Here is a 12,092-nt window from a genome sequence, read left to right on the forward strand (position 1 = left end):
CGGCCCGGCGCTCCCCGCTCCTCCCGGCGCCCCCGCTCCGCCCGGTGCCCGCCGCCGCCGCCTCGCCATGTCGCTGCACGGCAAGCGGAAGGAGATCTACAAGTACGAGGCGCCCTGGACCGTGTACGCCATGAACTGGAGCGTGCGGCCGGACAAGCGGTTCCGCCTGGCGCTCGGCAGCTTCGTGGAGGAGTACAACAACAAGGTGGGCGCCGCGGGGCCGGGACCTCGTTCCGCCCGTCCGCGCTGCCCCGCGCACGGGGCCGCTCGGCCGTGCCCTGCCAGGCCGGAGCAGGGCGCTTGGCGCCGGCTCTGCCGCCCGCCGGGCCCCCCGGGCAGGTTCCGTGCAGGAAACTGGTACCWCGGGCACGTGCGGTTCGGAGAGGAGCAAAGAAACAGGCGTCGCCAGGGAGAATAGTCCCGTTTGCACCAAACCAAAGAGGTTGCAAGGAGAGCGTTACGTGCAGCGCGTGCGTTCGGTAACTGCAGCCGGCTGTCCCGTGGGGACTGCGGAAAACGATGTTGGAAACAGGCCCTGGGGGCCCTGGGCTTCATGCCGGGCTCTAAGGAGCTGAGGTGAGCCCAGCGTGGGGCCGGGTGACATCCGCGGGGTCCTTAGCCTGCTGGAAGCCCCCGTGCTTGTTGTGGGCCCCGGTGCTGCTGAAGCCTGGTTGTCTCCTTAGGTCTGGGAGCCCTGCGGTGGCCTTGGGGAAAGGCAGGTTGTGGAGCTGGAAAACTTTGCATGTGTTTAAAGGCTGACCTCGAAATGCGYCGTGTCAGAGGCGCTCTGAGAAATGAAACAACCAACACAAGCGGGCAGGGAGGAGTTTGTTAATAAGCAGGTATAGTTCTGTGCCGCCTGCTCACGGGTGAGTGAAGCTTTATGGTGCAGGAGGATGATTTATGTGACGTTCTAATTCCCTAAGTTTGGAGCGTTCCCTGGGGCGGCCCTGGACGCAGACAGGACTGGATCTGCTCTTCAGCTCGGGCTTGGAGTGAAGAGCTGTTGAGTCAACTCAGCCGGTGCCGCTTCTCCTGCCCTGCTCGTGGTTGTTGCAGACGGGAGCTGTGCAGGGCTGTGCAAAGTGCTGCTCTCCGTGACCGTGCCCCTGGCGTTGTTTTGACCCGTGTGCTTCAGGAATCCCGTTGTTCTCGGTGCAAGTGCTGCGGGATCTGTGTGGTATCAAGAACTGGAACGTGTTTGTATGAGATGCCCATCTATAGGAGCAAAGAAGGTGCATGGCTAAAAATTCACTTTGTCTAATAAAATCTAGTGTAACGTGACCTTCACTTGACTGAGATATCTTGCTGTATCTCCGATGCCGCAGAGAAATGTCTTTTTGCACTTGTGCTTTCAATACAGCCTCCCAAATAGCAGGGTCATTAACAGAGGATTGACTCGGGTAAATGCAAGTGTTGTCACTGCTTACAGTGGATGCTGTTCCCTTTACTGTACCCACCAGAAGGAGTTTGCTTGGGAACAGCGTTCCAACTGTACCGTTTCTTGTGATTTTTACCCCTCCTTTGAATTCTGTGGAGGTTCCTGAAATACTGAGGAAGGAAATGGCTTTGTGCTCTGGATTTGGAAGTCCTGGGCAGACTGCGCCTGTCAGGTTGTGCCGGTGCAAAGTCTCAGCTCCAGCTCCTGTGTGTTCATGCAAGTGGTTAAAACAGCAGCCTGGAATAAGAATTCTGGCTTCCTAAAAATCTGACCAGACAGGTGGAAATACCACTTCCTTATTAACCTTCCATTTTATTAAAAAGGGAGGGAGGGACTTTTTAAAAAAGATCTAACACACCAAGTGTTCACTGCTGACCAAACGCTGTAGGTTGGTAGAGTGAATTAGACAGGAGAGACTTTTGTCTTATTTATCTCTGTAAGTTTCTTTGAAGAGGGATGCAACTTTTCACAAGTTTAGGAATGCTGAYTAAGGGCATTTCTTTACTCAGACGCACTGCGGTAATTAAGACTTCAGTCGGTGAGAGTTTGGATTATGATAGTGTCACAGAACGAGACACTAAAGATAAGCATCTTGGAATAAAAAGTTCATTAAGCTACTGTCTTAGGAAGTCCCTCCTGTGAGCAGCTTAGGAAGCAACTGCAGTGACTTTTCCCACACTGGTTGTGTTTGAACAACACTTCACGCTGTGGGGCTTTCACCCTGTTGAGGTCTTTGAGTCACTGCGAGGGTAAATATATCCTCCTGGCATCGTAGGGGTCTSTGAATGCTTTATGGCGTGTCAGTATTTTCTAATAACACAATGTCTGGGACTTCATGCGTTACTTCAGGTGCTGTCAGGACCAAGCCACGTGGAGGTGGTTTCTTGTCCGCTCTTGCTTTGCTCTTGCAGCTCAGCAAGTCAGCCCTTCCCCCTGCCATTTTACGGTGCAGAAGCCTAATTTGGAACTCGATTACCTAGATTCTTTCAGCAGAACTGYTGGTCTTTTCTCACAAAACACCCAAATGATTTTATGAAGGTAATAGTTTGATAGRTAGCCAACAGCTTAAAACAAGTTGAAATAACCTTTGTGTAGCTAAGGTTGTGATTTAAACTGGGCTTTGCAGTGTGGAAAAGGAGGTGTTCTTAAYCCTTTAAGATGGGATTTTGCTCCTTCCAGGATCATCTCGTCAAGGTAAAACAGCGTGGTGATTATGTGCACTCAGCTCTCAGCTTTGTTTGCTAGCTGGGGCTGCACTTGCAGCCCAACTCAGGCTCTCACACACATGTAACAAAGCTTTAATTTCCTTGGGTTGTTGACATGTAGCTGTAGTCTGTTTTAATCCTCCTTGAGGTTGCAAAAGGAGTCCCCCTGAGAGATGCTCTGTTTTGATGTTGTGATTCAAAACAATCATTTTGATAAAATGCTTTATTTTAAATATGGTTTCTTACAGGTGCAACTTGTTGGTTTGGATGAAGAGAGCTCAGAGTTCATTTGCAGGAACACTTTTGATCACCCGTATCCTACCACAAAGCTTATGTGGATCCCAGACACCAAGGGAGTATATCCAGACCTGTTGGCAACCAGCGGTGACTACCTGCGTGTGTGGAGAGTGAGTAAATGGTCCCTTGAAGATGATCTGCGGTCTTAATTGCATTGTGCATTGATCTCATTTTCACTTGAGACCAAGGCTTTCGAAGTGAAATGTCTTCTGTTCAAGGCCTCTTGTGTTTGCTGCACAGTGGAGGAGAAAACATAAAACAAGTCAGAGCAGCTGATAACTTTTGAATGCAATATTAATGTGACAGTGTATTAAGAACTACAGAAGGAGCAAATTTAGAGAGGTAGTTACTAGAGTGTGTTAGAGTATGGAACAGATGCTGTTTTAATCACTTTATTGAAGACAGAGATGATRATTGTGTTTTGCAGAGCTTTAGGATGTAAAGCTGGGAGGAGAGAAGGCCAGGTTAACATCCTGTGCATTGAGAGTGCAAGTGGCACCAGTGCTGTGCTGTTGCTGTTTGAGTCAGGTGTTTTACTTTTTCTCTAGGTTGGTGAAACAGAGACCCGGCTGGAGTGTTTGCTGAACAACAACAAGAACTCTGACTTCTGTGCTCCGTTAACATCATTTGATTGGAATGAAGTGGATCCTTACCTTCTAGGTGAGAATGGCACAGAGGAGACCAAGCAGAGTGGATAGAAAACTTCCTAATAAGCTTCTTTGCTGGAGGGGGCTGAATTCATCATGTTTAATTACAGCCYATGGGACAAATTGTGATTCTGAGATGACTGATCCAGCAGCAGCTTGCTTCCCAAAATTGTGCAGCCGTTTGTGTCAGGGAGATTTGTCCAGAGATTAACAGTGATCATGCACCTTCATGATGTTTACTACTTGGTGTATTTTTTTGTGTTGCATCTCAGCAATTAGCTGAGATCTACTCCTCGCCCCTACCTTGAATCCACAGAAGCGATTATAATATGTGATAGTCTATTTAGTGTATTTTATATGTAATACCCTTATTAATTACGATTTGGGCTTGACATGTCTGTCAGCTTCACAGGATGGGAAAATCCATATGTTGAAGTTGCATCGGGACTATACACTGAAGTAGGTCTGAACTTGCACTTTTTTTTGTATGAGGAAGACTCTGCAGCTAAAAAGTCGGGGTTGCTTAAATGTATTGTAAGGCTGTTGGTTGTTTTGACATTCTTGATTTTAATTGTATGCTGGTCTTGTAGCTATTTTGGTCTGTAGGCATGAGAGGATAATAGACTAATCCAGTGAGTGGTTATCAAATCTGTGAGAATAACATTGCTAACAAATGTTTTTGTTTTAGGTACCTCTAGCATTGATACAACCTGCACTATTTGGGGTCTGGAAACGGGACAGGTTCTGGGAAGAGTCAATCTGGTCTCTGGCCATGTTAAGACACAACTTATTGCACATGACAAAGAGGTGATGACTTTTTATGGTTGTTTACATTGTGTATTTTAAAGTAGTAGAAAAGGAAGAGTTTTGCTGTTTTCAACTCTTTTTCTTTTAAAAAACTAAAATAAAGCCAAAGAAGGTTATATTTCTAAAATTAATATGTATAGTTTTGAAGACCAAATTAAAACCATAGTGCTGGCAATCAAAATTCCTCTGTTTATTCATTATAGAATTCAGATTTGAGAACCTCCTCTGAGATTATGTCCCAGAATATTTTAGAAAAAATGGATAAACAGTTAATTTCAATTTCCGTTTGATATTTTATCTAAGGCAATAAGCAACTTACAGAATGGTTTTGCTTTGGTATGGCATTGCTTTTCAGCCATTAAAATACAAGTCAGAGGCAAGGAAATTTGAACGTTCAGTTTCAGTGAATGATCCCGTGGCACAGCCCTGTAGTGGAGTGGTCTGTTCCCTCCACTCAAGGGAACTAGTGACTAAAACCTGCCAGGGAAGTTGAGTCGCTGACATAAAATAGCACTAAGAGCTTGCTGTTCACATGGAAGACCTGCTTTACTGCTCATTAAAYGTGAGCTTTGGTTTCTGTCTGTGCTAACGCTGAGCAGGTGTACGACATAGCGTTTAGCCGYGCGGGCGGTGGGAGAGACATGTTCGCCTCGGTTGGTGCCGACGGCTCTGTGAGGATGTTTGATCTCCGTCACCTGGAACACAGCACCATCATTTACGAGGACCCCCAGCACCACCCGCTGCTGCGTCTCTGCTGGAACAAGCAGGATCCCAACTATCTTGCCACCATGGCCATGGATGGCATGGAGGTGAGGCAYGCATCAGTTCTCAGCCCTTTGAAGTAAGGGAGGCTTTGGGGCAGGGGCATCCTGTCTCATAGAGGGTCAAAATGTTTTGCTTTCTGAAGGAGAAAGTAAAAGAAAAGTTTGTAATTGTGGATTTGTTTGTTTGCTTTCTGAAGGTTGTGATTCTAGACGTTAGAGTTCCCTGCACGCCCGTTGCCAGGTTAAACAACCACAGAGCGTGTGTAAATGGAATTGCTTGGGCACCTCATTCTTCCTGCCATATTTGTACAGCAGGTAGGCAGGGAAAAAGCTTCTGGTTTGTGAAAGTCTGGGAGACTTCCATTATCTTTGCAGAGCTCGCTCGCTCGCGCGCTCTCTCTCTCTCTCTCTCTCTCTCTCTCTCTCCAAATAATCATGCAGTTTTTTATGTCTTGTCTTTTGCTAAAGAACACCTGCAATTTAGAAGCTATTTACTATCCGGCTTCCCAGAATATACCCTTATTAGTAGGAATAAATGGACATTTTGTGATACCTTGTATTCTGTTTCTGATGTTYTTGTCCATTTGCAGCGGACGACCATCAGGCTCTCATCTGGGATATCCAGCAAATGCCTCGGGCCATTGAGGACCCTATCTTGGCCTATACAGCAGAGGGAGAAATCAACAATGTACAGTGGGCATCGACTCAGCCAGACTGGATAGCTATCTGCTACAACAACTGCCTGGAGATTTTGAGAGTCTAACAGTACTGCTTCATGCCACGTTGAGGCAGGGCTGTATAATTTCCCCTCCCCTCTAAAGTAAGAACAACACAAGTCAAGTGGCCAGTATCTGTTGTTGCTTTGCATCTACTGTTCCAAGAAACTGTTACAAGGATTAATGGCAGGCGTTTCCTGTCGCTTCAAGACTCTAAAATGCAGAGACATGCTGAGCCTCTTGGACCTTCTGGGTTCTGGTTTTATTTTTTTTTCCCTCAGTTAAAAAGTTCTGTATATTTGTTTGTTGACTGTGTTAATAAGCTTGCAGGCTTTAAGTTGCTGCATATGTCCTGTGTTTGTCAGCCAGCTGAGGCAACACATTCAACTAGTTTAATAGCTAAGTGCAAAACAAGGTGGGATAAAGACACTGTTGTGAACAGCCACCTTGGCAGGAATCTTTATTGTTCCTGTTGTTTCTGCCTCTAAACTGTTTAAACATTTGTATGTTTTTTATATATTGGGCTAACTTTCTATTGAGTAAGGCTTTTCTCCCTAATTCTTACTTTTGATATGTGATCCACTTCCACATGCCCTAAGCAGGGTCTGTTCATAGGTAGAAATCACAGTAATACTGTCRGCTCCCTGGCAGTAAAGGCCTGCCAGAATGAACCATTGCCTTGGCTCTCCTGGTTGCGTGGGTGGAATCACCCAGGCATGTGAAGTACAAGCACTTGTTGCACAGTTTCTTTAGGCTCTTCTGATGCTACAGGCAATTGTTAAGRTGGTAGGCCTTGTTTTTAAATTATAACTGAATTTACTGTGTCTCTCCTGAAGTTGTGGTAGGTAACAGAGTGGTAATAGGTTTCAGAAACATGATACTTGCATGACTTGAGCTATCTGTGAGGTAAATGACTTCTGAAAAAGAAAAGGTGATTTGTAATGGACTTTGGATTGACATTTCCAATCAAATGATTTCCCCTTAGAAGACTTACTATCTCAACTAAAATAAAACGGTTTCACACTTTGTACCTTGCTTGATTGGCCAATAACCTGAGCAAGATTTTGTTGTTAACCTGTATTTTGGTGCTACTTTGCATTTGGTTTGTATTCCTGGGAGCTCTTGAAAGGTGCCCAGAGCAATCTTCTTCCTAAGTGTATTTGCTTTGTGCTGCCAGAGCTTGTTGAATGAGTGAGATGTATTGGAAAAGCTGCTCTGCTCTCCAAATGAAAGCCATTCCCCTAAAAGAAAGGATGCCCTAATGTMATGCTCAAAGGTGGGTTTAAACTGAAAAAGAACTGTGCCATCAAGGCAATGGTTTGGTACTCATCATTTTCATTTCTTTTGGGATGAGACTTAGGGGCTTTTGCTTCTGTTTTGAATAGTGAATTGCTCTACAATAATGTTTAGCAGTCAAAGCTGAGCAGCTAAGGCAAGCTAGGAGCCCTTAAGGAAGTCTGAATGTAACCCAGCTGTTCCGGCTCCTGTTCCGTGGTGCCCTCCCAATGTAGACGTGACAACTATAGCTGCACAGGGAGCTACACCAGCCGAATTTTGATGTAAAAGTAAGAAACTATCCAAGTTGTCTTTCAATCTAGCGAGTATCCGCCTACAACTAGAGGCAGCCTTAGAAATAGTAGAAGGACCATATTTATTTATTTATTATTTATTTATTAGTTTATGCAAGGAAGGCAAGTTGGGAAAAGCAGTTGCTATGAACTGGTGAAGCTGACAGTGAGACCACTGTCAAACACAGAGCAGAACCTGGAGGGAAAAACAAGCTTTGTCCTTCTGGGCATGTTGAAAATGATAGGTCATGAGAAACGTTTGGAGTTGAGTAGCGATAGTTCTTTTATGTTGCCCCTTTTTGTCAGCCGAGGGAGAATGTGGATACAGGTCAAGCTCCTGCATTGCCAGTGACCTTCCGTGTTCAGCTGTGGAATTTCTGATCGAAAATGTGACTTCATGATAAGGTCAATTTTTCTTATTAGCTACAGTGGTGAGAGTGGCGTGTTCTGCAGACTGATTTGATCGAGTATCACAACAGTGTTAGCTGAACAAATAGGTCATCCTGCACAGCAGCACATCATCTTGAATCGGAAAATGTGTGGAATTAAGAAGTGACAATTAAGCTTTTGTTAGCAGCAGCATCTTAATTGCAGGCAGAGCTTCAGTCATATAAATATATGTATTTGGGCTTGCAATGTACCGTTTAATTASAAACAGTAGCCCCGAGGTGCTCTGTTACGAAGAGAGCTTTTGACTTTCTGCCTTGGAGTGCAAACCTGGTTGTTTCTAGACAAAACCTTTTCATTTAACCTGCTGTGGATTGGGGAATGATGGCAACTACCTGTAACACTTTGAGTTGTCCCCTTCTTTATGCTTTTGAAGTCTCATTCTTTTACAGATTATGAGTTCTTTGCTTCTGCTGCTAGCCAAAACCCTTCTGCAGTAGTGTAGAACTGTGCTTTAGAGAATACAGAAGCTCATTTATTTGGAAGGTGAGTCACTACGAGACTCCATTAGGCTGTACCTAATGGCAAACACCATCTATTCTTACAGGAACACAATCTGTTATTTTAAGATGATGAAGAGAGAGAGACTGTATGAAGGAGTAAATAGTCTGAATAACCAGGTGGCTTTTGCTGCCATTAGGAGATGGCTCTGTGTGAACCTGAGAAGGATCCAGTGGGAGTGCCTGCCGCTCACAGGACTGCTTGAAGCTGCTTTGTGGGACTAGGATCTGATCGCCAGCTCTTCGGAGAACTTGGCTCTTCAAAGGCAAGTGGAGACACTGGGAAGGCTCCAGTGCACTCTAAAAGCCCATATCTTGGTTATTTAGCCAGTTGCACAACCTTCTGGATCAAGAGCATGTTGCTTTGGGCATGGCCTTGTCATTCTTCTCATGAAATTTCATTGGAAATCACTAGACACTGTTTTGAAACAGGGAAATGCTACTTAAAATAGCTTCTTATAAAACAAGATACTTGGAAGCTAGCGACTGTAAACTCGTGAAAACCCTGGGTGGGATGTTCTGCACTTTCATAGAGGCAGAAAGCAAGAGGCGTTGGGGGCCTTAATCCAACACCTTCTGACACAGGGCTAGGGAGCAAACCCTCCTTACAGGCTGGAGTTGACCTTGATTTGCCAGGGTTGCCTATGAACCAGAGGGGAAACAGTTGATGGTATTTCACCAGATGCATATGTAATTACGTTGGGTGCAAAGAATATGTCGAGTGCAAGAAGATACTTTTCCCTCCTGGCTTTGGTGCAGCCTCCATGTGGCCCCAGGGGCCTCAGCCCCTCGACACTTAAACACCCAGATTCAAACAAACGAGTCGCTTATTAAACCGGTCCCCAAATCCCCTACTGAGGTCCAGGGGCTGCCTGGGGTGGCAACCTGGCTTCCCACGGCTCCTGCTGCCCCTCTGCTTCAGCTTCGCTCAGAACGTGCTCCAGCTATTTCAAAATCACACGTACAAGCCCTCCAAAGCACCGCGGAAAAGGCAAGGTTTCTTGCACCAGAAACACACACCTGAACAGGGGCATTGTGTGGATAGTTGCAAGTGTTCTGTATGCAGCACAAAATAGTATTGGTCTGTCCAGGGGAAAAGCACATTTGCCAGGCTGATGTGGAATTATCTGGAAATGCAAGTTCAAAATAGTTTGTCCAAAAAGGCCCAGATTTCAGACCAAAATTTTACCTAGCTTAAGCAGTGTTGCAGCATATGCAAGGATATGTTATCTGCTTCCCCAAATGCCAAGGAATTTTCCCCCAAACCTAATCACAACTGCAGTATCCTCTGTATTTTAAATTATTGTAAAGCTAAAGGGTGTGCAGTGATAAGTAAGTGCATGAATTCTTTCAGGATAGTAATAATACCGTGAACCACCTTGCAGGTGCTGCACTAACACGTACCTGCTTGTGTCTTGGCAGGGCCGTCCGGGSTTCTTCCGCCGCCTGTCCCTGCATGGGCTGTGTGTGCAGGGCTGTCCCGCGCTCCTGTGACTCCCTTCACCCCGCGCAGCCTGACGCCCGTCCTGGCCCGTGCAAACCCATGCAAGGGGAATCGAACCGCCCTCCTCTTGCCCAGCACGTGCGGGACAGCTCAGGACCTGYGTGCGGCCCCTGTGCAGCAACGACCGTGTCAACATGGGCGTCGTTTTCACCCCAACGAAGCAACAAGCCTGCCGTTCAACTCCCGCGAAGCGGGGCTGAGCAGCTCCGGCATCGCTCCAGCACCGCTTCCAAGTGACAAAACGTGAAGAGGACAACGTGCAGCACTTCCTACGACGTGTTCCACTGGGCTGATCCTACGGACTCATCATTACCCTTTCTTCTACAGGGACTCAACCAGGAAGGAGAAGCGCGGTTCCGCGAAGCCCGGACACAGCCCAAGGAAGCGGAGCAGCCCCTGCACCAGGGACACCAGGTGAGTGTCTGCCCGGCCTCGTGCGGTTTAGTCACCTGCGCTCGCTGCCAAAGGGTGGATTTCATCACCTCGCTGCGAGGGGAGCCCGTGTGAGACCGTCTCCTTGCACAGAGGTGAGACTGAGCGTGGGCAAATCTCCCCCGGTGCTGCAGTGGAGCAGCAGGGAGGTGTCTGGTGTTCAGCACCCATCCACTTAGCTTCCTCCAGAAAAAGAGCTAAGTGAGGTGGGCATCATTTGCTCTCAGTGCCTGCTGGTGTGAATAAATCATCTTAGTGTTCCTAGTAAATGCTCGAGTTAATATAGCACTGAACTGATGATAAGGGCTTTTCCTTGCTTGGGATTCAGCCTAGTTACCGACAAGGTGCCATGAACATCCCCACGTGGACGTGATCCCTGCATACGGAGCCCGCACTCCGGGGTCGGCCGCGTGGCTGACGGTGCCATTGGATTAAATACCGTTGGGTTAAAATGCGTTCTCGACTTGCCTGGTGTGGGGAGGCTGCTCTCACCCCTGCTTTTCCCTTGAGATAGGGAATGAAAGAAGCTTCCTGTGTACTGGCCCTCTGCGCTGGTGAACATTCTGTATTTCCAGCTCTGTTAATATTTTTTGACAGCAAGCAAATGCTCATTGTGTCCTTTTCAGCAGTGAAATCTGCTCTGGATGCAGCTCTTGGTGTGTTAACTTCTTAGAACGGGAATCATCCGACTGTTTGATTTACACGGSTGCCTTAGAAACCTCTAAGCAATCACTGAACTCCGAGCTCCGCATACAGAGCATATGAAATCAGAGTTCCTGCTCCCTGGAACTCATCTCTACGTAGGGTTTTTGGAGAAACGTGCAAGTGTTGAGCAGCTTAATGGTTTTAAGCTGTTGTCTTTTGAATTTCAAGGGTGGGGAGAGAAACCAAGAAGTGACTTCATTTCTTTGGAGTTACCCTGAGAAGCCGGGTCTTCTCGTGGGTGCTGGCACCACTCTGCAAGGCTGCACTTCAAGCTAACAAGCATTTATACTCGCAATCCATTTATGAAATGTTCCCCTTTTTACAAAGAGGGGAAAGCGAGGCACGGAGGTCACTTTCGGCGGTGACGGCAGCAGGACGAGGCGGGGATGCCGAGCGCTGCTCGCTGTGGTCCGGGACACGGCCACCTCGATGCCGCGCGAGCCGCTCCGCGGCCCGGAATCACCCCAAGCTCCTTCCGGAGCGGCTCCCRTGGGCGGCAGCTTTTGAGCGCTCCCCTCCTGCTTCCTGGGGGCAGKCTGGGGCAGCGGGAGGGGAGAGAAGCGCCTGTGCCGGCAAGGCCGAGGCTGCCATTTATGGCAAGGAAGAGCAGAGCGGCGCGTGCAGCCGGGGCGCGGGCCCCGCAGCCGCCCTGGGCCCCGTGTTCGGCAGCGGCACCTCCTCGTGTTTCCCGTTACCAAGGGCCTCTCCTACCCGCCCCGGGGCGGCGGGAGGCCGCCAGAGGCAGCCCCTTCCCGGGGGCCGCAGGCGGCAGTGCCGGGGGTCGTGGTGGAAGGGGCCGAGGGCGCCGCGCAGAGCCCCCTCACCCCCGGGAGCACCGGCCCTCCCCCGGCAGGGTCGGGCGGCCCTGACGCCCCAACTGTCCCTTCTCTCCCGGCCTTTGTGTTCCCTCCCGCGAGGGACAGAGCCGCGTGGCGCCACTAACTGCGCCCTGCCGCGGGGCGCGCGGCGACGGGGAGCCCGGCTCCCGTTATCCCGTTATCCGGCCGCAGCTCCCGCTGCTCCTCTCCCTTTCAGGCCTCCCTCCTGCAGCGCGGGCCG

General features: G+C 48.4%; 1 protein-coding gene across 1 annotated transcript; it reads left to right on the forward strand.

The window, feature by feature from the left end:
* The first annotated feature begins 60 nt into the window (after nucleotides 1–60).
* On the forward strand, nucleotides 61–6,905 carry DCAF7 (DDB1 and CUL4 associated factor 7). Its single transcript, XM_026054500.1, has 7 exons — nucleotides 61–205; nucleotides 2,895–3,053; nucleotides 3,492–3,603; nucleotides 4,279–4,397; nucleotides 4,997–5,206; nucleotides 5,359–5,476; nucleotides 5,752–6,905. Exons 1-7 carry the CDS (start codon nucleotides 68–70, stop codon nucleotides 5,922–5,924), a joined length of 1,029 nt encoding a protein of 342 aa, XP_025910285.1. The 5' UTR covers nucleotides 61–67; the 3' UTR covers nucleotides 5,925–6,905.
* The last annotated feature ends 5,187 nt before the right edge of the window (nucleotides 6,906–12,092 follow it).

Source organism: Nothoprocta perdicaria, unplaced genomic scaffold, assembly GCF_003342845.1.
Source record: "Nothoprocta perdicaria isolate Ctin4 unplaced genomic scaffold, notPer1 scaffold_121, whole genome shotgun sequence".
Lineage (NCBI taxonomy): Eukaryota > Metazoa > Chordata > Aves > Tinamiformes > Tinamidae > Nothoprocta > Nothoprocta perdicaria.